General features: G+C 42.2%; 1 protein-coding gene across 2 annotated transcripts in view; it reads left to right on the plus strand.

Annotated features, from left to right (window-relative positions):
* The first annotated feature begins 1,409 nt into the window (after window positions 1–1,409).
* LOC142270911 (ICOS ligand-like) overlaps window positions 1,410–26,801 on the plus strand; it is a 74,825-nt gene continuing 49,433 nt past the window's right edge. For both annotated transcript variants that reach the window (XM_075332454.1, XM_075332455.1), the window contains exons 1-2: window positions 1,410–1,487; window positions 14,510–14,544. In XM_075332454.1, the coding sequence (XP_075188569.1) occupies window positions 1,453–1,487; window positions 14,510–14,544 (70 nt within the window). In that variant the 5' untranslated portion in view covers window positions 1,410–1,452. The remainder of the gene's footprint in view (window positions 1,488–14,509; window positions 14,545–26,801) is intronic.

The raw sequence follows: 26,801 nt of genomic DNA on the forward strand, positions 1-26,801 counted from the left end.
TAGTACTCGCACAATATAGAGCAGTGTATGGAGTATGGGGCGGTAGTACTCGCACAATATAGAGCAGTGTATGGAGTATGGGGCGGTAGTACTCGCACAATATAGAGCAGTGTATGGAGTATGAGGCGGTAGTACTCGTACAATATAGAGCAGTGTATGGAGTATGAGGCGGTAGTACTCGCACAATATAGAGCAGTGTATGGAGTATGAGGCGGTAGTACTCGCACAATATAGAGCAGTGTATGGAGTATGAGGCGGTAGTACTCGCACAATATAGAGCAGTGTATGGAGTATGAGGCGGTAGTACTCGCACAATATAGAGCAGTGTATGGAGTATGGGGCGGTAGTACTCGCACAATATAGAGCAGTGTATGGAGTATGGGGCGGTAGTACTCGCACAATATAGAGCAGTGTATGGAGTATGAGGCGGTAGTACTCGTACAATATAGAGCAGTGTATGGAGTATGAGGCGGTAGTACTCGCACAATATAGAGCAGTGTATGGAGTATGGGGCGGTAGTACTCGCACAATATAGAGCAGTGTATGGAGTATGGGGCGGTAGTACTCGCACAATATAGAGCAGTGTATGGAGTATGAGGCGGTAGTACTCGCACAATATAGAGCAGTGTATGGAGTATGAGGCGGTAGTACTCGCACAATATAGAGCAGTGTATGGAGTATGGGGCGGTAGTACTCGCACAATATAGAGCAGTGTATGGAGTATGAGGCGGTAGTACTCGCACAATATAGAGCAGTGTATGGAGTATGAGGCGGTAGTACTCGCACAATATAGAGCAGTGTATGGAGTATGGGGCGGTAGTACTCGTACAATATAGAGCAGTGTATGGAGTATGGGGCTGTAGTACTCGCACAATATAGAGCAGTGTATGGAGTATGAGGCGGTAGTACTCGTACAATATAGAGCAGTGTATGGAGTATGAGGCGGTAGTACTCGCACAATATAGAGCAGTGTATGGAGTATGGGGCGGTAGTACTCGCACAATATAGAGCAGTGTATGGAGTATGAGGCGGTAGTACTCGTACAATATAGAGCAGTGTATGGAGTATGAGGCGGTAGTACTCGCACAATATAGAGCAGTGTATGGAGTATGGGGCGGTAGTACTCGCACAATATAGAGCAGTGTATGGAGTATGAGGCGGTAGTACTCGCACAATATAGAGCAGTGTATGGAGTATGAGGCGGTAGTACTCGCACAATATAGAGCAGTGTATGGAGTATGGGGCGGTAGTACTCGCACAATATAGAGCAGTGTATGGAGTATGAGGCGGTAGTACTCGCACAGTATAGAGCAGTGTATGGGGTATGAGGCGGTAGTACTCGCACAATGTTGGGGATTGTCATCCTCGGATCCTCCCATTGGGCGTTACAGGAAATGAAAGTGAAATGAGTCTGTAAAATTAGAGAAACAGCGAAGAAGAGACCCCGGGACAATGCGAGGGACGGCGGCCATGGGTCTCCTCCGCCTGTGAGTATATACATATATATATACATACACTCTGGTAATTTCACACTATATACAGCTGACTGCTACAAACATATATAGAGAGAAGCCCGTACATGCAGTATATACACCCGCAGGTATACAGCCACTGATATCTGCACATGAGAGCATAAGTATATACATAGAAATCTACATTTACACTGATATGTCTATATATAGTTTTACCCTATGTATATATAATCTCTGAGTATCTATATACAGCACACACTGGAGTTTCAGTATCGGGGAGCGCAGAGGATTCATCAGCCGCAGGATCCTGTTTTCAGGAGACAAAAAATCATGAAGGGGAAAAACAGGAAAATTCCAGAATATGTCCTAATGATAAAACTGCAGAGAAAGATTATATCACCACACACTATATATACACTGCACAGTGCCACTTCTCCTGTCCTGTATACTGGGTGTAATCCTCAGTATCTGTATTATTCTGTATATGTACACTGCACAGTGCCACTTCTCCTGTCCTGTATACTGGGTGTAATCCTCAGTATCTGTATTATTCTGTATATATACACTGCACAGTACCACTCCTCCTCTCCTGTATACTGGGTGTAATCCTCAGTATCTGTATTATTCTGTATATATACACTGCATAGTACCACTTCTCCTGTCCTGTATACTGGGTGTAATCCTCAGTGTCTGTATTATTCTGTATATATACACCGCACAGTACCACTCCTCCTGTCCTGTATACTGGGTGTAATCCTCAGTATCTGTATTATTCTGTATATATACACTGCACAGTACCACTTCTCCTGTCCTGTATACTGGGTGTAATCCTCAGTATCTGTATTATTCTGTATATATATACACTGCACAGTACCACTTCTCCTGTCCTGTATACTGGGTGTAATCCTCAGTACCTGTATTATTCTGTATATATACAATGCACAGTACCACTTCTCCTGTCCTGTATACTGGGTGTAATCCTCAGTATCTGTATTATTCTGTATATATACACTGCACAGTACCACTTCTCCTGTCCTGTATACTGGGTGTAATCCTCAGTATCTGTATTATTCTGTATATATACACTGCACAGTACCACTTCTCCTGTCCTGTATACTGGGTGTAATCCTCAGTATCTGTATTATTCTGTATATATATACACTGCACAGTACCACTTCTCCTGTCCTGTATACTGGGTGTAATCCTCAGTACCTGTATTATTCTGTATATATACAATGCACAGTACCACTTCTCCTGTCCTGTATACTGGGTGTAATCCTCAGTACCTGTATTATTCTGTATATATACAATGCACAGTACCACTTCTCCTGTCCTGTATACTGGGTGTAATCCTCAGTACCTGTATTATTCTGTATATATACACTGCACAGTACCATTTCTCCTGTCCTGTATACTGGGTGTAATCCTCAGTATCTGTATTATTCTGTATATATACACTGCACAGTACCACTTCTCCTGTCCTGTATATTGGGTGTAATCCTCAGTATCAGTATTATTCTGTATATATATACTGCACAGTACCACTTCTCCTGTCCTGTATACTGGGTGTAATCCTCAGTATCTGTATTATTCTGTATATATACACTGCACAGTACCACTTCTCCTGTCCTGTATACTGGGTGTAATCCTCAGTATGTGTATTATTCTGTATATATACACTGCACAGTACCACTTCTCCTGTCCTGTATACTGGGTGTAATCCTCGGTATCTGTATTATTCTGTATATATACACTGCACAGTACCACTCCTCCTGTCCTGTATACTGGGTGTAATCCTCAGTACCTGTATTATTCTGCATATATACACTGCACAGTACCACTTCTCCTGCCCTGTATACTGGGTGTAATCCTCGGTACCTGTATTATTCTGTATATATACACTGCACAGTATCACTTCTCCTGTCCTGTATACTGGGTGTAATCCTCAGTATCTGTATTATTCTGTATATATACACTGCACAGTACCACTTCTCCTGTCCTGTATACTGGGTGTAATCCTCAGTATCTGTATTATTCTGTATATATACACTGCACAGTACCACTTCTCCTGTCCTGTATACTGGGTGTAATCCTCAGTACCTGTATTATTCTGTATATATACACTGCACAGTACCACTTCTCCTGTCCTGTATACTGGGTGCAATCCTCAGTATCTGTATTATTCTGTATATATACACTGCACAGTACCACTCCTCCTGTCCTGTATACTGGGTGTAATCCTCAGTACCTGTATTATTCTATATATATACACTGCACAGTACCACTTCTCCTGTCCTGTATACTGGGTGTAATCCTCAGTATCTGTATTATTCTGTATATATACACTGCACAGTACCACTTCTCCTGTCCTGTATACTGGGTGTAATCCTCAGTATCTGTATTATTCTGTATATATACACTGCACAGTACCACTCCTCCTGTCCTGTATACTGGGTGTAATCCTCAGTATGTGTATTATTCTGTATATATACACCGCACAGTACCACTCCTCCTGTCCTGTATACTGGGTGTAATCCTCAGTATCTGTATTATTCTGTATATATACACTGCACAGTACCACTTCTCCTGTCCTGTATACTGGGTGTAATCCTCAGTATCTGTATTATTCTGTATATATATACACTGCACAGTACCACTTCTCCTGTCCTGTATACTGGGTGTAATCCTCAGTACCTGTATTATTCTGTATATATACAATGCACAGTACCACTTCTCCTGTCCTGTATACTGGGTGTAATCCTCAGTACCTGTATTATTCTGTATATATACAATGCACAGTACCACTTCTCCTGTCCTGTATACTGGGTGTAATCCTCAGTACCTGTATTATTCTGTATATATACACTGCACAGTACCATTTCTCCTGTCCTGTATACTGGGTGTAATCCTCAGTATCTGTATTATTCTGTATATATACACTGCACAGTACCACTTCTCCTGTCCTGTATATTGGGTGTAATCCTCAGTATCAGTATTATTCTGTATATATATACTGCACAGTACCACTTCTCCTGTCCTGTATACTGGGTGTAATCCTCAGTATCTGTATTATTCTGTATATATACACTGCACAGTACCACTTCTCCTGTCCTGTATACTGGGTGTAATCCTCAGTATGTGTATTATTCTGTATATATACACTGCACAGTACCACTTCTCCTGTCCTGTATACTGGGTGTAATCCTCGGTATCTGTATTATTCTGTATATATACACTGCACAGTACCACTCCTCCTGTCCTGTATACTGGGTGTAATCCTCAGTACCTGTATTATTCTGCATATATACACTGCACAGTACCACTTCTCCTGCCCTGTATACTGGGTGTAATCCTCGGTACCTGTATTATTCTGTATATATACACTGCACAGTATCACTTCTCCTGTCCTGTATACTGGGTGTAATCCTCAGTATCTGTATTATTCTGTATATATACACTGCACAGTACCACTTCTCCTGTCCTGTATACTGGGTGTAATCCTCAGTATCTGTATTATTCTGTATATATACACTGCACAGTACCACTTCTCCTGTCCTGTATACTGGGTGTAATCCTCAGTACCTGTATTATTCTGTATATATACACTGCACAGTACCACTTCTCCTGTCCTGTATACTGGGTGCAATCCTCAGTATCTGTATTATTCTGTATATATACACTGCACAGTACCACTCCTCCTGTCCTGTATACTGGGTGTAATCCTCAGTACCTGTATTATTCTATATATATACACTGCACAGTACCACTTCTCCTGTCCTGTATACTGGGTGTAATCCTCAGTATCTGTATTATTCTGTATATATACACTGCACAGTACCACTTCTCCTGTCCTGTATACTGGGTGTAATCCTCAGTATCTGTATTATTCTGTATATATACACTGCACAGTACCACTCCTCCTGTCCTGTATACTGGGTGTAATCCTCAGTATCTGTATTATTCTGTATATATACACTGCACAGTACCACTTCTCCTGTCCTGTATACTGGGTGTAATCCTCAGTGTCTGTATTATTCTGTATATATACACTGCACAGTACCACTTCTCCTGTCCTGTATACTGGGTGTAATCCTCAGTGTCTGTATTATTCTGTATATATACACTGCACAGTACCACTCCTCCTGTCCTGTATACTGGGTGTAATCCTCAGTATCTGTATTATTCTGTATATATACACTGCACAGTACCACTTCTCCTGTCCTGTATACTGGGTGTAATCCTCAGTACCTGTATTATTCTGTATATATACACTGCACAGTACCACTTCTCCTGTCCTGTATACTGGGTGTAATCCTCAGTATCTGTATTATTCTGTATATATACACTGCACAGTACCACTTCTCCTGTCCTGTATACTGGGTGTAATCCTCAGTATCTGTATTATTCTGTATATATACACTGCACAGTGCCACTTCTCCTGTCCTGTATACTGGGTGTAATCCTCAGTATCTGTATTATTCTGTATATATACACTGCACAGTACCACTTCTCCTGTCCTGTATACTGGGTGTAATCCTCAGTATCTGTATTATTCTGTATATATACACTGCACAGTACCACTTCTCCTGTCCTGTATACTGGGTGTAATCCTCAGTATCTGTATTATTCTGTATATACACCGCACAGTACCACTTCTCCTGTCCTGTATACTGGATCTAATCCTCAGTATCTGTATTATTCTGTATATATACACTGCACAGTACCACTCCTCCTGTCCTGTATACTGGGTGTAGTCCTCAGTATCTGTATTATTCTGTATATATACACTGCACAGTACCACTCCTCCTGTCCTGTATACTGGGTGTAATCCTCAGTATCTGTATTATTCTGTATATATACACTGCACATTACCACTTCTCCTGTCCTGTATACTGGGTGTAATCCTCAGTACCTGTATTATTCTGTATATATACACCGCACAGTACCACTCCTCCTGTCCTGTATACTGGATCTAATCCTCAGTATCTGTATTATTCTGTATATATACACTGCACAGTACCACTCCTCCTGTCCTGTATACTGGGTGTAATCCTCAGTATATGTATTATTCTGTATATATACACTGCACAGTACCACTTCTCCTGCCCTGTATACTGGGTGTAATCCTCAGTATCTGTATTATTCTGTATATATACACTGCACATTACCACTTCTCCTGTCCTGTATACTGGGTGTAATCCTCAGTACCTGTATTATTCTGTATATATACACTGCACAGTACCACTTCTCCTGTCCTGTATACTGGGTGTAATCCTCAGTACCTGTATTATTCTGTATATATACACTGCACAGTACCACTTCTCCTGTCCTGTATACTGAATGTAATCCTCAGTATCTGTATTATTCTGTATATATACACTGCACAGTACCACTTCTCCTGTCCTGTATACTGGGTGTAATCCTCAGTACCTGTATTATTCTGTATATATACACTGCACAGTACCACTTCTCCTGTCCTGTATACCGGGTGTAATCCTCAGTGTCTGTATTATTCTGTATATATACACTGCACAGTACCACTTCTCCTGTCCTGTATACTGGGTGTAATCCTCAGTATCTGTATTATTCTGTATATATACACTGCACAGTACCACTTCTCCTGTCCTGTATACTGGGTGTAATCCTCAGTATCTGTATTATTCTGTATATATACACTGCACAGTACCACTTCTCCTGTCCTGTATACTGGGTGTAATCCTCAGTATCTGTATTATTCTGTATATACACCGCACAGTACCACTTCTCCTGTCCTGTATACTGGGTGTAATCCTCAGTATCTGAATTATTCTGTATATATACACTGCACAGTACCACTTCTCCTGTCCTGTATACTGGGTGTAATCCTCAGTATCTGTATTATTCTGTATATATACACTGCACAGTACCACTTCTCCTGTCCTGAATACTGGGTGTAATCCTCAGTATCTGTATTATTCTGTATATATACACTGCACAGTACCACTGCTCCTGTCCTGTATACTGGGTGTAATCCTCAGTATCTGTATTATTCTGTATATATACACTGCACAGTACCACTTCTCCTGTCCTGTATACTGGGTGTAATCCTCAGTATCTGTATTATTCTGTATATATACACTGCACAGTACCACTTCTCCTGTCCTGTATACTGGGTGTAATCCTCAGTATCTGTATTATTCTGTATATATACACTGCACAGTACCACTTCTCCTGTCCTGTATACTGGGTGTAATCCTCAGTATCTGTATTATTCTGTGTATATATACACTGCACAGTACCACTTCTCCTGTCCTGTATACTGGGTGTAATCCTCAGTATCTGTATTATTCTGTATATATACACTGCACAGTACCACTTCTCCTGTCCTGTATACTGGGTGTAATCCTCAGTATCTGTATTATTCTGTATATATACACTGCACAGTACCACTTCTCCTGTCCTGTATACTGGGTGTAATCCTCAGTATCTGTATTATTCTGTATATACACTGCACAGTACCACTTCTCCTGTCCTGTATACTGGGTGTAATCCTCAGTGTCTGTATTATTCTGTATATATACACCGCACAGTACCACTTCTCCTGTCCTGTATACTGGGTGTAATCCTCAGTATCTGTATTATTCTGTATATACACTGCACAGTACCACTTCTCCTGTCCTGTATACTGGGTGTAATCCTCAGTATCTGTATTATTCTGTATATATACACTGCACAGTACCACTTCTCCTGTCCTGTATACTGGGTGTAATCCTCAGTACCTGTATTATTCTGTATATACACTGCACAGTACCACTTCTCCTGTCCTGTATACTGGGTGTAATCCTCAGTATCTGTATTATTCTGTATATATACACTGCACAGTACCACTTCTCCTGTCCTGTATACTGGGTGTAATCCTCAGTGTCTGTATTATTCTGTATATATACACTGCACAGTACCACTTCTCCTGTCCTGTATACTGGGTGTAATCCTCAGTACCTGTATTATTCTGTATATATACACTGCACAGTACCACTTCTCCTGTCCTGTATACTGGGTGTAATCCTCAGTATCTGTATTATTCTGTATATATACACTGCACAGTACCACTTCTCCTGTCCTGTATACTGGGTGTAATCCTCAGTATCTGTATTATTCTGTATATATACAGTGCACAGTGCCACTTCTCCTGTCCTGTATACTGGGTGTAATCCTCGGTATCTGTATTATTCTGTATATATACACTGCACAGTACCACTCCTCCTGTCCTGTATACTGGGTGTAATCCTCAGTGTCTGTATTATTCTGTATATATACACTGCACAGTACCACTTCTCCTGTCCTGTATACTGGGTGTAATCCTCAGTATCTGTATTATTCTGTATATATACACTGCACAGTACCACTTCTCCTGTCCTGTATACTGGGTGTAATCCTCAGTATCTGTATTATTCTGTATATATACACTGCACAGTACCACTTCTCCTGTCCTGTATACTGGGTGTAATCCTCAGTATTTGTATTATTCTGTATATATACACTGCACAGTACCACTTCTCCTGTCCTGTATACTGGGTGTAATCCTCAGTACCTGTATTATTCTGTATACACACTGCACAGTACCACTTCTCCTGTCCTGTATACTGGGTGTAATCCTCAGTATCTGTATTATTCTGTATATATACACTGCACAGTACCACTTCTCCTGTTCTGTATACTGGGTGTAATCCTCAGTATCTGTATTATTCTGTATATTTACACTGCACAGTACCACTTCTCCTGTCCTGTATACTGGGTGTAATCCTCAGTACCTGTATTATTCTGTATACACACTGCACAGTACCACTTCTCCTGTCCTGTATACTGGGTGTAATCCTCAGTATCTGTATTATTCTGTATATATACACTGCACAGTACCACTTCTCCTGTCCTGTATACTGGGTGTAATCCTCAGTATCTGTATTATTCTGTATATATACACTGCACAGTACCACTTCTCCTGTCCTGTATACTGGATGTAATCCTCAGTATCTGTATTATTCTGTATATATACACTGCACAGTACCACTTCTCCTGTCCTGTATACCGGGTGTAATCCTCAGTGTCTGTATTATTCTGTATATATACATTGCACAGTACCACTTCTCCTGTCCTGTATACTGGATGTAATCCTCAGTATCTGTATTATTCTGTATATATACACTGCACAGTACCACTTCTCCTGTCCTGTATACTGGGTGTAATCCTTAGTATCTGTATTATTCTGTATATATACACTGCACAGTACCACTTCTCCTGTCCTGTATACTGGGTGTAATCCTCAGTGTCTGTATTATTCTGTATATATACACTGCACAGTACCACTTCTCCTGTCCTGTATACTGGATGTAATCCTCAGTATCTGTATTATTCTGTATATATACACTGCACAGTACCACTTCTCCTGTCCTGTATACCGGGTGTAATCCTCAGTGTCTGTATTATTCTGTATATATACATTGCACAGTACCACTTCTCCTGTCCTGTATACTGGATGTAATCCTCAGTATCTGTATTATTCTGTATATATACACTGCACAGTACCACTTCTCCTGTCCTGTATACCGGGTGTAATCCTCAGTGTCTGTATTATTCTGTATATATACATTGCACAGTACCACTTCTCCTGTCCTGTATACTGGATGTAATCCTCAGTATCTGTATTATTCTGTATATATACACTGCACAGTACCACTTCTCCTGTCCTGTATACTGGATGTAATCCTCAGTATCTGTATTATTCTGTATATATACACTGCACAGTACCACTTCTCCTGTCCTGTATACCGGGTGTAATCCTCAGTGTCTGTATTATTCTGTATATATACATTGCACAGTACCACTTCTCCTGTCCTGTATACTGGATGTAATCCTCAGTATCTGTATTATTCTGTATATATACACTGCACAGTACCACTTCTCCTGTCCTGTATACTGGGTGTAATCCTTAGTATCTGTATTATTCTGTATATATACACTGCACAGTACCACTTCTCCTGTCCTGTATACTGGGTGTAATCCTCAGTGTCTGTATTATTCTGTATATATACACTGCACAGTACCACTTCTCCTGTCCTGTATACTGGGTGTAATCCTCAGTATCTGTATTATTCTGTATATATATACTGCACAGTACCACTTCTCCTGTCCTGTATACTGGGTGTAATCCTCAGTATCTGTATTATTCTGTATATATATACTGCACAGTACCACTTCTCCTGTCCTGTATACTGGGTGTAGTCCTCAGTATCTGTATTATTCTGTATATATATACTGCACAGTACCACTTCTCCTGTCCTGTATACTGGGTGTAATCCTCAGTATCTGTATTATTCTGTATATATATACACTGCACAGTACCACTTCTCCTGTCCTGTATACTGGGTGTAATCCTCAGTACCTGTATTATTCTGTATATATACACTGCACAGTACCACTTCTCCTGTCCTGTATACTGGGTGTAATCCTCAGTATCTGTATTATTCTGTATATATACACTCCACAGTACCACTTCTCCTGTCCTGTATACTGGGTGTAATCCTCAGTATCTGTATTATTCTGTATATATATACACTGCACAGTACCACTTCTCCTGTCCTGTATACTGGGTGTAATCCTCAGTACCTGTATTATTCTGTATATATACAATGCACAGTACCACTTCTCCTGTCCTGTATACTGGGTGTAATCCTCAGTATCTGTATTATTCTGTATATATACACTGCACAGTACCTCTTCTCCTGTCCTGTATACTGGGTGTAATCCTCAGTATCTGTATTATTCTGTATATATACACACTGCACAGTACCACTTCTCCTGTCCTGTATACTGGGTGTAATCCTCAGTATCTGTATTATTCTGCATATATACACTGCACAGTACCACTTCTCCTGTCCTGTATACTGGGTGTAATCCTCAGTACCTGTATTATTCTGTATATATACAATGCACAGTACCACTTCTCCTGTCCTGTATACTGGGTGTAATCCTCAGTATCTGTATTATTCTGTATATATACACTGCACAGTGCCACTTCTCCTGTCCTGTATACTGGGTGTAATCCTCAGTGTCTGTATTATTCTGTATATATACACTGCACAGTACCACTTCTCCTGTCCTGTATACTGGGTGTAATCCTCAGTACCTGTATTATTCTGTATATATACACTGCACAGTACCACTCCTCCTGTCCTGTATACTGGGTGTAATCCTCAGTATCTGTATTATTCTGTATATATACACTGCACAGTACCACTTCTCCTGTCCTGTATACTGGGTGTAATCCTCAGTATCTGTATTATTCTGTATATATACACTGCACAGTACCATTTCTCCTGTCCTGTATACTGGGTGTAATCCTCAGTATCTGTATTATTCTGTATATATACACTGCACAGTACCACTTCTCCTGTCCTGTATACTGGGTGTAATCCTCAGTATCTGTATTATTCTGTATATATACACTGCACAGTACCACTTCTCCTGTCCTGTATACTGGGTGTAATCCTCAGTATATGTATATATATATATACACTGCACAGTGCCACTTCTCCTGTCCTGTATACTGGGTGTAATCCTCAGTATCTGTATTATTCTGTATACATACACTGCACAGTACCACTTCTCCTGTCCTGTATACTGGGTGTAATCCTCAGTACCTGTATTATTCTGTATATATACACTGCACATTACCACTTCTCCTGTCCTGTATATTGGGTGTAATCCTCAGTATCAGTATTATTCTGTATATATATACTGCACAGTACCACTTCTCCTGTCCTGTATACTGGGTGTAATCCTCAGTACCTGTATTATTCTGTATATATACACTGTACAGTACCATTTCTCCTGTCCTGTATACTGGGTGTAATCCTCAGTACCTGTATTATTCTGTATATATACACTGTACAGTACCATTTCTCCTGTCCTGTATACTGGGTGTAATCCTCAGTATCTGTATTATTCTGTATATATACACTGCACAGTACCACTTCTCCTGTCCTGTATACTGGGTGTAATCCTCAGTATCTGTATTATTCTGTATATATACACTGCACAGTACCACTCCTCCTGTCCTGTATACTGGGTGTAATCCTCAGTATCTGTATTATTCTGTATATATACACTGCACAGTACCACTTCTCCTGTCCTGTATACTGGGTGTAATCCTCAGTACCTGTATTATTCTGTATATATACACTGCACAGAACCACTTCTCCTGTCCTGTATACTGGGTGTAATCCTCAGTGTCTGTATTATTCTGTATATATACACTGCACAGTACCACTTCTCCTGTCCTGTATACTGGGTGTAATCCTCAGTATCTGTATTATTCTGTATATATACACTGCACAGTGCCACTTCTCCTGTCCTGTATACTGGGTGTAATCCTCTGTATCTTTATTATTCTGTATATATACACTGCACAGTACCACTTCTCCTGTCCTGTATACTGGGTGTAATCCTCAGTATCTGTATTATTCTGTATATATACACTGCACAGAACCACTTCTCCTGTCCTGTATACTGGGTGTAATCCTCAGTATCTGTATTATTCTGTATATATACACTGCACAGTACCACTTCTCCTGTCCTGTATACTGGCTGTAATCCTCAGTATCTGTATTATTCTGTATATATACACTGCACAGTATCACTTCTCCTGTCCTGTATACTGGGTGTAATCCTCAGTATCTGTATTATTCTGTATATACACCGCACAGTACCACTTCTCCTGTCCTGTATACTGGGTGTAATCCTCAGTGTCTGTATTATTCTGTATATATACACTGCACAGTACCACTCCTCCTGTCCTATATACTGGGTGTAATCCTCAGTGTCTGTATTATTCTGTATATATACACTGCACAGTGCCACTTCTCCTGTCCTGTATACTGGGTGTAATCCTCAGTGTCTGTATTATTCTGTATATATACACTGCACAGTGCCACTTCTCCTGTCCTGTATACTGGGTGTAATCCTCAGTGTCTGTATTATTCTGTATATATACACTGCACAGTGCCACTTCTCCTGTCCTGTATACTGGGTGTAATCCTCAGTACCTGTATTATTCTGTATATATACACTGCACAGTACCACTTCTCCTGTCCTGTATACTGGGTGTAATCCTCAGTGTCTGTATTATTCTGTATATATACACTGCACAGTGCCACTTCTCCTGTCCTGTATACTGGGTGTAATCCTCAGTATCTGTATTATTCTGTATATATACACTGCACAGTACCACTTCTCCTGTCCTGTATACTGGGTGTAATCCTCAGTATCTGTATTATTCTGTATATATACACTGCACAGTGCCACTTCTCCTGTCCTGTATACTGGGTGTAATCCTCAGTATCTGTATTATTCTGTATATATACACTGCACAGTACCACTTCTCCTGTCCTGTATACTGGGTGTAATCCTCAGTGTCTGTATTATTCTGTATATATACACTGCACAGTACCACTCCTCCTGTCCTGTATACTGGGTGTAATCCTCAGTATCTGTATTATTCTGTATATATACACTGCACAGTACCACTTCTCCTGTCCTGTATACTGGGTGTAATCCTCAGTGTCTGTATTATTCTGTATATATACACTGCACAGTACCACTCCTCCTGTCCTGTATACTGGGTGTAATCCTCAGTATCTGTATTATTCTGTATATATACAATGCACAGTACCACTTCTCCTGTCCTGTATACTGGGTGTAATCCTCAGTACCTGTATTATTCTGTATATATACACTGCACAGTACCACTTCTCCTGTCCTGTATACTGGGTGTAATCCTCAGTGTCTGTATTATTCTGTATATATACACTGCACAGTGCCACTTCTCTTCTGTATATTTGGTATCACTGCTCTCACTTCCTCTGTGGTGTGCAGGGTTATGGTCCTCAGTGTCAGGTGTGGGCAGGAAAGCTCCTGGATTTCATCACTTGCATTACAGATAACTGGTGAAGGACAATTTTAGGTTTTATCACAGTTGATAATTTTTCTGCTTTATTTTCCAGGTTACCCGCTATTGTTTTCTGCTATCTGACATTTGGTGAGTATTTATCTTAATATGATTACCAAGGACACTGCTTGAAATTTCTTCCAGGTTATATCGGCTGTACATATATAATTATATACAGGAGATGCCCAGGTTATACCGGCTGTACATATATATTATATACAGGAGATGCCCGGGTTATACCGGCTGTACATATATAATTATATACAGGAGATGCCCAGGTTATACCGGCTGTACATATATAATTATCTACAGGAGATGCCCAGGTTATACCGGCTGTACATATATAATTATATACAGGAGATGCCCAGGTTATACCGGCTGTACATATATAATTATATACAGGAGATGCCCAGGTTATACCGGCTGTACATATATAATTATATACAGGAGATGCCCAGGTTATACCGGCTGTACATATATAATTATATACAGGAGATGCCCAGGTTATACCGGCTGTACATATATAATTATATACAGGAGATGCCCAGGTTATACCGGCTGTACATATATAATTATATACAGGAGATGCCCAGGTTATACCGGCTGTACATATATATTATATACAGGAGATGCCCGGGTTATACCAGCTGTACATATATATTATATACAGGAGATGCCCAGGTTATACCGGCTGTACATATATAATTATCTACAGGAGATGCCCAGGTTATACCGGCTGTACATATATAATTATATACAGGAGATGCCCAGGTTATACCGGCTGTACATATATAATTATATACAGGAGATGCCCAGGTTATACCGGCTGTACATATATAATTATATACAGGAGATGCCCAGGTTATACCGGCTGTACATATATAATTATATACAGGAGATGCCCAGGTTATACCGGCTGTACATATATATTATATACAGGAGATGCCCGGGTTATACCAGCTGTACATATATATTATATACAGGAGATGCCCGGGTTATACCGGCTGTACATATATAATTATATACAGGATATGCCCAGGTTATACCGGCTGTACATATATAATTATATACAGGAGATGCCCGGGTTATACCAGCTGTACATATATAATTATATATACAGGAGATGCCCGGGTTATACCGGCTGTACATATATAATTATATACAGGAGACGCCCAGGTTATAGCGGCTGTACATATATATTATATACAGGAGATGCCCAGGTTATACCAGCTGTACATATATATTATATACAGGAGATGCCCGGGTTATACCAGCTGTACATATATATTATATACAGGAGATGCCCGGGTTATACCAGCTGTACATATATATTATATACAGGAGATGCCCGGGTTATACCGGCTGTACATATATAATTATATACAGGATATGCCCAGGTTATACCAGCTGTACATATATAATTATATACAGGAGATGCCCAGGTTATACCAGCTGTACATATATAATTATATACGGGAGATGCCCAGGTTATACCGGCTGTACATATATAATTATATACAGGAGATGCCCGGGTTATACCAGCTGTACATATATAATTATATATACAGGAGATGCCCGGGTTATACCGGCTGTACATATATAATTATATACAGGAGATGCCCAGGTTATAGCGGCTGTACATATATATTATATACAGGAGATGCCCAGGTTATAGCGGCTGTACATATATAATTATATACAGGAGATGACCAGGTTATACCGGCTGTACATATATAATTATATACAGGAGATGCCCAGGTTACACCGGCTGTACATATATAATTATATACAGGAGATGTCCAGGTTATACCGGCTGTACATATATAATTATATACAGGAGATGCCCAGGTTATACCAGCTGTACATATATAATTATATACAGGAGATGCCCAGGTTATACCGGCTGTACATATATAATTATATACAGGAGATGCCCAGGTTATACCGGCTGTACATATATAATTAAATACAGGAGATGCCCAGGTTATACCGGCTGTACATATATAATTATATACAGGAGATGCCCAGGTTATACCAGCTGTACATATATAATTATATACAGGAGATGCCCAGGTTATACCGGCTGTACATATATAATTATATACAGGAGATGCCCGGGTTATACCAGCTGTACATATATAATTATATACAGGAGATGCCCAGGTTATACCGGCTATACATATATAATTATATACAGGAGATGCCCAGGTTATACCGGCTGTACATGTATAATTATATACAGGAGATGCCCAGGTTATACCGGCTGTACATATATAATTATATACAGGAGATGCCCGGGTTATACCGGCTGTACATATATAATTATATACAGGAGATGCCCAGGTTATACCGGCTGTACATATATAATTATATACAGGAGATGTCCGGGTTATACCGGCTGTACATATATAATTATATACAGGAGATGCCCAGGTTATACCGGCTATACATATATAATTATATACAGGAGATACCCAGGTTATACCGGCTGTACATATATAATTATATACAGGAGATGCCCAGGTTATCCCGGCTGTACATATATAATTATATACAGGAGATGCCCAGGTTATACGAGCTGTACATATATAATTATATACAGGAGATACCCAGGTTATACCGGCTGTACATATATAATTATATACAGGAGATGCCCAGGTTATACCAGCTGTACATATATAATTATATACAGGAGATGTCCATGTTATACCGGCTGTACATATATAATTATATACAGGAGATGCCCAGGTTATCCCGGCTGTATATATATAATTATATACAGGAGATGCCCAGGTTATCCCGGCTGTATATATATAATTATATACAGGAGATGCCCAGGTTATACCGGCTGTATATATATAATTATATACAGGAGATGCCCAGGTTATCCCGGCTGTATATATATAATTATATACAGGAGATGCCCAGGTTATACCAGCTGTAAATATATAATTATATACAGGAGATGTCCAGGTTATACCGGCTGTACATATATAGTTATATACAGGAGATGCCCAGGTTATACCGGCTGTACATATATAATTATATACAGGAGATGTCCATGTTATACCGGCTGTACATATATAATTATATACAGGAGATGCCCAGGTTATAGCGGCTGTACATATATAATTATATACAGGAGATGCCCGGGTTATACCAGCTGTACATATATAATTATATACAGGAGATGCCCGGGTTATCAGGCTGTACATATATAATTATATACAGGAGATGTCCAGGTTATACCGGCTGTACATATATAATTATATACAGGAGATGCCCAGGTTATACCAGCTGTACATATATAATTATATACAGGAGATGCCCGGGTTATACCGGCTGTACATATATAATTATATACAGGAGATGCCCAGGTTATACCGGCTGTACATATATAATTATATACAGGCGATGCCCGGGTTATACCGGCTGTACATATATAATTATATACAGGAGATGCCCGGGTTATACCAGCTGTACATATATAATTATATACAGGAGATGCCCGGGTTATACCGGCTGTACATATATAATTATATACAGGAGATGCCCAGGTTATACCGGCTGTACATATATAATTATATACAGGCGATGCCCGGGTTATACCGGCTGTACATATATAATTATATACAGGAGATGCCCAGGTTATCCCGGCTGTACATATATAATTATATACAGGAGATGCCCGGGTTATACCAGCTGTACATATATAATTATATACAGGAGATGCCCAGGTTATACCGGCTGTACATATATAATTATATACAGGAGATGCCCAGGTTATACCGGCTGTACATATATAATTATATACAGGAGATGCCCGGGTTATACCGGCTGTACATATATAATTATATACAGGAGATGCCCAGGTTATACCGGCTGTACATATATAATTATATACAGGAGATGCCCAGGTTATACCAGCTGTACATATATAATTATATACAGGAGATGTCCAGGTTATACCAGCTGTACATATATAATTATATACAGGAGATGTCCGGGTTATACTGGCTGTACATATATAATTATATACAGGAGATACCCAGGTTATACTGGCTGTACATATATAATTATATACAGGAGATGCCCAGGTTATACCGGCTGTACATATATAACTATTCACAGGAGACGCCCAGGTTATACCGGCTGTACATATATAATTATATACAGGAGACGTCCAGGTTATACCGGCTGTACATGTATAATTATATACAGGAGATGCCCAGGTTATCCCGGCTGTACATATATAATTATATACAGGAGATGCCCAGGTTATACCGGCTGTACATATATAATTATATACAGGAGATGGCCAGGTTATACCGGCTGTACATGTATAATTATATACAAGAGATGTCCAGGTTATACCGGCTGTACATGTATAATTATATACAGGAGACGCCCGGGTTATACCGGCTGTACATATATAATTATATACAGGAGACGCCCAGGTTATCCCGGCTGTACATATATAATTATATACAGGAGATGTCCAGGTTATACCAGCTGTACATATATAATTATATACAGGAGATACCCAGGTTATACCGGCTGTACATATATAATTATATACAGGAGATGCCCGGGTTATACCGGCTGTACATATATAATTATATACAGGAGATGCCCAGGTTATACTGGCTGTACATATATAATTATATACAGGAGATGTCCAGGTTATACCGGCTGTACATATATAATTATACAGAGGAGATGCCCAGGTTATACCGGCTGTACATATATAATTATATACAGGAGATGCCCAGGTTATACCAGCTGTACATATATAATTATATACAGGAGATGCCCAGGTTATACCGGCTGTACATATATAATTATATACAGGAGATGGCCAGGTTATACCGGCTGTACATATATAATTATATACAGGAGATGCCCAGGTTATACCGGCTGTACATGTATAATTATATACAGGAGACGCCCGGGTTATACCGGCTGTACATATATAATTATATACAGGAGACGCCCAGGTTATACCGGCTGTACACATATAATTATATACAGGAGATGCCCAGGTTATACCGGCTGTACATATATAATTATATACAGGAGATGCCCAGGTTATACCAGCTGTACATATATAATTATATACAGGAGATGCCCAGGTTATACCGGCTGTACATGTATAATTATATACAGGAGATGCCCAGGTTATACCGGCTGTACATATATAATTATATACAGGAGATGCCCAGGTTATACCAACTGTACATATATAATTATATACAGGAGATGCCCAGGTTATACCAGCTGTACATATATAATTATATACAGGAGATGCCCAGATTATACCGGCTGTACATGTATAATTATATAGAGGAGATGCCCAGGTTATACCAGCTGTACATATATAATTATATACAGGAGATGCCCGGGTTATACCGGCTGTACATATATAATTATATACAGGAGATGCCCAGGTTATACCAGCTGTACATATATAATTATATACAGGAGATGCCCAGGTTATACCAGCTGTACATATATAATTATATACAGGAGATACCCAGGTTATACCGGCTGTACATATATAATTATATACAGGAGACGCCCAGGTTATCCCGGCTGTACATATATAATTATATACAGGAGATGTCCAGGTTATACCGGCTGTACATATATAATTATATACAGGAGATGCCCAGGTTATACCGGCTGTACATATATAATTATATACAGGAGATGCCCAGGTTATACCGGCTGTACATATATAATTATATACGGGAGATGCCCGGGTTATACCGGCTGTACATATATAATTATATACAGGAGATGCCCAGGTTATACCAGCTGTACATATATAATTATATACAGGAGATACCCATGTTATACCGGCTGTACATATATAATTATATACAGGAGACGCCCAGGTTATCCCGGCTGTACATATATAATTATATACAGGAGATGTCCAGGTTATACCGGCTGTACATATATAATTATATACAGGAGACGCCCGGGTTATACCGGCTGTACATATATAATTATATACAGGAGATGCCCAGGTTATACCGGCTGTACATATATAATTATATACAGGAGACGCCCAGGTTATACCGGCTGTACATATATAATTATATACAGGAGATGCCCAGGTTATACCGGCTGTACATATATAATTATATACAGGAGATGCCCAGGTTATACCGGCTGTACATATATAATTATATACAGGAGACGCCCAGGTTATACCGGCTGTACACATATAATTATATACAGGAGATGCCCAGGTTATACCGGCTGTACATATATAATTATATACGGGAGATGCCCGGGTTATACCGGCTGTACATATATCATTATATACAGGAGATGTCCAGGTTATACCGGCTGTACATATATAATTATATACAGGAGATGCCCAGGTTATACCGGCTGTACATATATAATTATATACAGGAGATGCCCGGGTTATACCAGCTGTACATATATAATTATATACAGGAGATGTCCAGGTTATACCGGCTGTACATATATAATTATATACAGGAGATGTCCAGGTTATACCGGCTGTACATATATAATTATATACAAGAGATGTCCAGGTTATACCGGCTGTACATATATAATTATATACAGGAGATGCCCAGGTTATACCGGCTGTACATATATAATTATATACAGGAGATGCCCAGGTTATACCGGCTGTACATATATAATTATATACAGGAGATGCCCAGGTTATACCGGCTGTACATATATAATTATATACAGGAGATGCCCAGGTTATACCGGCTGTACATATATAGTTATATACAGGAGATGCCCAGGTTATACCGGCTGTACATATATAATTATATACAGGAGATGCCCAGGTTATACCGGCTGTACATATATAGTTATATACAGGAGATGCCCGGGTTATACCGGCTGTACATATATAATTATATACAGGAGATGCCCGGGTTATACCGGCTGTACATATATAATTATATACAGGAGATGTCCAGGTTATACCGGCTGTACATATATAATTATATACAGGAGATGCCCAGGTTATACCGGCTGTACATATCTAATTATATACAGGAGATGTCCAGGTTATACTGGCTGTACATATATAATTATATACAGGAGATGCCCAGGTTATACCGGCTGTACATATATAATTATATACAGGAGATGCCCAGGTTATACCGGCTGTACATATATAATTATATACAGGAGATGCCCAGGTAATACCGGCTGTACATATATAATTATATACAGGAGATGCCCAGGTTATACCGGCTGTACATATATAATTATATACAGGAGATACCCAGGTTATACCGGCTGTACATATATAATTATAAACAGGAGATACCCGGGTTATACCGGCTGTACATATATAATTTTATACAGGAGATGCACAGGTTATACTGGCTGTACATATATAATTATATACAGGAGATGTCCAGGTTATACCGGCTGTACATATATAATTATATACAGGAGATACCCAGGTTATACCGGCTGTACATATATAATTATATACAGGAGATGTCCAGGTTATACTAGCTGTACATATATAATTATATACAGGAGATGCCCGGGTTATACCGGCTGCACATATATAATTATATACAGGAGATGTCCAGGTTATACCAGCTGTACATATATAATTATATACAGGAGATGCCCAGGTTATACCGGCTGTACATGTTGTGAGACTGTGACCGGGGTTATCTATGACGGCCGGTATGTCTCGCCCAGGTTGTGCTCACTCCATGATAGAAAGTAAATCCACTATAGGGTTAATGCTGTTTCCCTACAGACTGAAGGAAGGGTTAAATAGAATCAGGAACAAGGGCAGGTGTGCCGGGTGTGAGGGAGTGAACAGAACTCCCTGAGTTTTCTGCTGGAGAGGCACATGTATTGTGTTATGGACTTTTGTTTGAAGATTAAAACCGTGTGCTGTGAACCTATATGCCTGGATCCCGTGTCTTCTGCTGCGCAGCCGACCGTGCTACCTCACATATGGTGGAGAATGCGGGCATCACAGCCGGTGAGGTGTAGCATCCATCCCTGGTGACCCAGCTGCGCATGTCCTGGATTCGAGCGGCTATACTACAGCCCAAACCCGGCGACGCCATGGAGGACATACTAAAGCATTTGGCTCAGGCTAATGCACAGCAACAACAGGCTAATGCACAGCAACAACAGGCTAATGCACAGCAACAACAGACCAATGCACACCTGCTCCAATCCTTGCAAGTGCAGGAAAAAAAATTCCAAGAACAGATGGATCAGGCCAATGCACGTCAGCAGCAAGCCTTGCAATTGCAGGAAAAAAGGCACCAAGAACAGATGGTTCTCCTGGCCAAGTCGATCCGTGCCGGACCGGCAGCAACAACCCCGGGACCGGGTGATGACGGCAGCGTCCGGAAAGCGGTGAGACAAGCGTTGCAAAAGATGACCCCGGGGGATGATGTGGAAGCGTTCCTGGCGGTGTTTGAGCGGGGCCGAGCGGGAAAAGCTGCCGACCCCCCAGTGGGCTGAGGTATTGTCGCCCTATCTGACGGGGGAACCCCAAAAAGCGTACCTGGACCTCTGTACCGAGGACGCCATTGACTATGTGACCCTAAAAGCCGAAATACTGGCACGGTTGGGGGTGAATACCTATGTACGGGCTCAGCGGGTAAATCAGTGGTTCTATGAGGAAGCCAAACCCGTACGCTCCCAGGTCTATGACTTGTTGCATCTTGTAAAAAAATGGTTGCAGCCTGACACTCTGAGCCCGGCGCAGATGGTGGAAAGGGTAGTAGTGGATCGTTTTGTGCGCACTTTACCCGTCACCGTTCAACGGTGGGTAGGACAGGGTGACCCGAGTACCCTGGACCAGTTAGTGTCCCTGGTAGAGCGGCATGTGGCTACGCAGGACTTGATACGGGACACTGAGACTTTGCGTACCGCCCGTCGGTCCGGCCCCTCCAAGCCTAGGGCCAAGGACCCACCGCCGACAACGGTGCAGGAGTCCCCTACCGTCCCGCCTGAGGCCGCGGCCGCCAATCCTGAGGTCCGGAAGGTTCTGTACCCTAAACGACAACCCGTCAAGGGTGTTTCCGTCCCCATTAGATGTTGGCGGTGCCAGCGGGTGGGACATATGGAAGCCCAGTGTCCACTCACCACGGAGCCCATGGATTGTGGGGTTACCCGGCGGGGTTCAATGTATGCTCAGGTGGTGTGTACCGCTGACCTGGTCTCCCCAGAGACGGAGCCCCACTTGTGCCAAATACAGGTGAATGGATGTCCGGTTACAGGATTGTTGGATTCCGGAAGCTTAGTGACCCTTGTGCGATCCACCTTGAGGGCTAAAGTAAAGGCCACAGGACGTACCGTGGGGGTGGTTTGCATACATGGGGACCGCCGAGACTATCCCACGGGGATTGTCACCATCACAGCACCTTGCGGTCAGGTGCAACATGAGGTGGGACTTCTTAACACTCTTCCTTATGACGTGATCCTAGGAAGGGATCTGCCCTATTTTTGGACTTTATGGAAGGGACCCCCTAAGTCTCCTCAGATATTGGTCAGTCCGGGACCTGAGCCCTACAATCCTGAATCCGGGACACCTGCCGTAGGGGTCCCCATGATAGGGACAGAATGTGAACCCGATAGGTCGCCCCTAGAGGTATTGGCAGGAGAGGCTGAGACGGTCGAACCCATCCCGGAGTTGGAGGCGTCCCCGGATACGTTTGGGACTGCCCAACTCCAGGACCCTACATTAATACATGCCCGGAGTCGGGTGACAGTAATTGACGGGGTGGCACAGCTGCCCGGTGCCCCGGTAAGGTACCCCCATTTCGCTCTTAAGCAGGATTTACTCTACCGGGTAGATGAAATACGGGGCGTGGGGGTAGAGCAGTTGGTGGTGCCCCAGCCGCATCGTCGGCGGGTCCTCGACTTGGCTCATAAACACCTGATGAGGGGCCACCTGGAGGTCAAGAAAACGCAGGAGCGAATATTGCAAAGGTTCTATTGGCCCGGAGTCTTTGGGGAGGTAAAACGGTTCTGCGAAACCTGCCCGGAGTGTCAGCTTACCGCACCCCTGACCCATTTTCGCAGTCCGTTGGTACCGTTACCCATTATAGAAGTCCCTTTTGAACGGATAGGGATGGATCTGGTGGGGCCCCTCGTAAAGTCCGCTCGAGGGCACCAACACATCCTAGTGATCGTTGACTATGCCACCCGGTATCCCGAGGCGATACCTCTCAGACATACTGCAGCAAAGCTTATAGCTCGGGAGTTGTTTGCTGTGTTCTGCCGGGTGGGGTTGCCCAAGGAGATCCTTACGGATCAGGGGACCCCATTCATGTCTAAAGTGACCAAAGAGCTATGCCGGCTACTCCAGATCAAGCAGTTGCGTACGTCTGTGTACCATCCTCAAACGGACGGTTTAGTGGAGCGTTTCAATAAAACCCTGAAAACCATGCTAAAAAGGGTGATTTCAAAAGACGGGAAAGACTGGGATATGATGCTTCCCTATTTGATGTTTGCCATCCGTGAGGTGCCACAGGCATCCACGGGGTTTTCGCCTTTTGAGTTGTTATACGGGCGACATCCCCGGGGATTGTTGGACCTGGCAAAGGAAACATGGGAGCAAGAGCCCACCCCCCATAAAAGTGTGATTGAACACATTTTGGGTATGCAGAACCGCATAAGCGCGGTCATGCCAATTGTGAAGGAGCATTTACAGGAGGCTCAGGCCGCGCAAAGCGGCCGCTACAATAGACAAGCCACCGTGCGGACCTTTAAACCCGGGGATCGGGTGTTGGTATTAATCCCCACGGCGGAGAGTAAATTCCTGGCTCAGTGGCAAGGCCCCTACGAGATAAAGGAAAGAGTCGGGGTGGTTAACTATAAAGTATTGCAGCCCGGTAGGCGGAAACCTGAACAAATATACCATGTCAACCTATTAAAACCCTGGCAGGAACGGGAAAGCCTGATGGCTGTTTTTTCCCCATCTCCCTCCTCTTCGGGTCCTTCACCTCCGGCTCCAGCGACCTCCGGAGAGGACGAACCGGAAGTAAGGATTGGAGAAGCCCTCACCAAGACTCAGAGGCGAGAGGCCAGACGGTTGGTTCAGCAGAACCCCGATGTCTTCTCTGAGCTGCCCGGTAGGACCGGTCTGATACGACATGATATTGTCACCGAGCCCCACCTGAAGGTACGCCTGAAGTCATACCGGGTACCGGAGGCTCGACGACAAGCCATATCGGAGGAAGTAAAGACAATGTTACGCCTGGGGGTCATCGAAAAATCCCGGAGTGAATGGGCTAGTCCGATCGTCCTAATACCAAAACCCGATGGCTCCTTAAGGTTCTGCAATGACTTTAGGAGATTGAACGAAATATCCAAGTTCGATCTCTACCCCATGCCCAGAGTGGATGAGCTGATTGATAGGCTGGGACAGGCGCGGTATTTTACCACGCTCGACCTGACCAAGGGGTACTGGCAGGTGCCACTGACGGAGTCCGCCAAGGAGAAAACCGCTTTTGTTACGCCGGAGGGTCTCTTCCACTATGTTGTCTTGCCTTTTGGGTTACATGGCGCTCCAGCCACGTTCCAGAGGTTGATGGACTTAGTGCTGGAACCACACCAGGCGTATGCATCAGCGTACCTGGATGACATCATTATTTACAGCTCCGATTGGCAGACCCACTTGGAACAGGTACAAGCGGTGGTGGACGCGCTTCGAACAGCCGGACTGACAGCCAATCCCAAGAAATGTGCATTGGGACTCACGGAAGCCCGCTACTTGGGCTACGTGATAGGCCAAGGAGTGATTAAGCCCCAAATTAACAAGGTTGAGGCGATCCAGAAGTGGCCTAGACCCCTGACCACGAAGCAGGTTAGGGCCTTCCTGGGTATCGTGGGGTACTACAGGAGGTTTGTAAAGGATTTTGCGGGACTATCAGCCCCCTTGACGGACCTTCTCAAAGGCAAGAAGTCCGTCATGGTGCGCTGGACTCCGCAGGCCGAGGACTCCTTCCGGGCCCTGAAGGAGGTCCTGTGCGGACAGCCCGTTCTGGTCAACCCTGATTTCCGGAAGGAGTTCATTGTACAGACTGACGCCTCGGAGGTCGGCCTGGGGGCAGTACTGTCTCAGGTGGTTCAGGGGGAGGAACACCCCGTCACCTTCTTGAGTAGGAAGCTCGCCCCTCCCGAGCGGAATTATAGCGTAGTGGAGAAGGAGTGCCTGGCGATCAAGTGGGCCTTGGAGTCCCTACGCTATTACCTGCTGGGACGGCAGTTTCGCTTGGTGACGGATCACTCTCCACTGGTCTGGATGAGGTCCGCCAAGGAACGAAATGCCCGGGTTACCCGGTGGTTCCTTT

Source organism: Anomaloglossus baeobatrachus, unplaced genomic scaffold, assembly GCF_048569485.1.
Source record: "Anomaloglossus baeobatrachus isolate aAnoBae1 unplaced genomic scaffold, aAnoBae1.hap1 Scaffold_3325, whole genome shotgun sequence".
NCBI lineage: Eukaryota > Metazoa > Chordata > Amphibia > Anura > Aromobatidae > Anomaloglossus > Anomaloglossus baeobatrachus.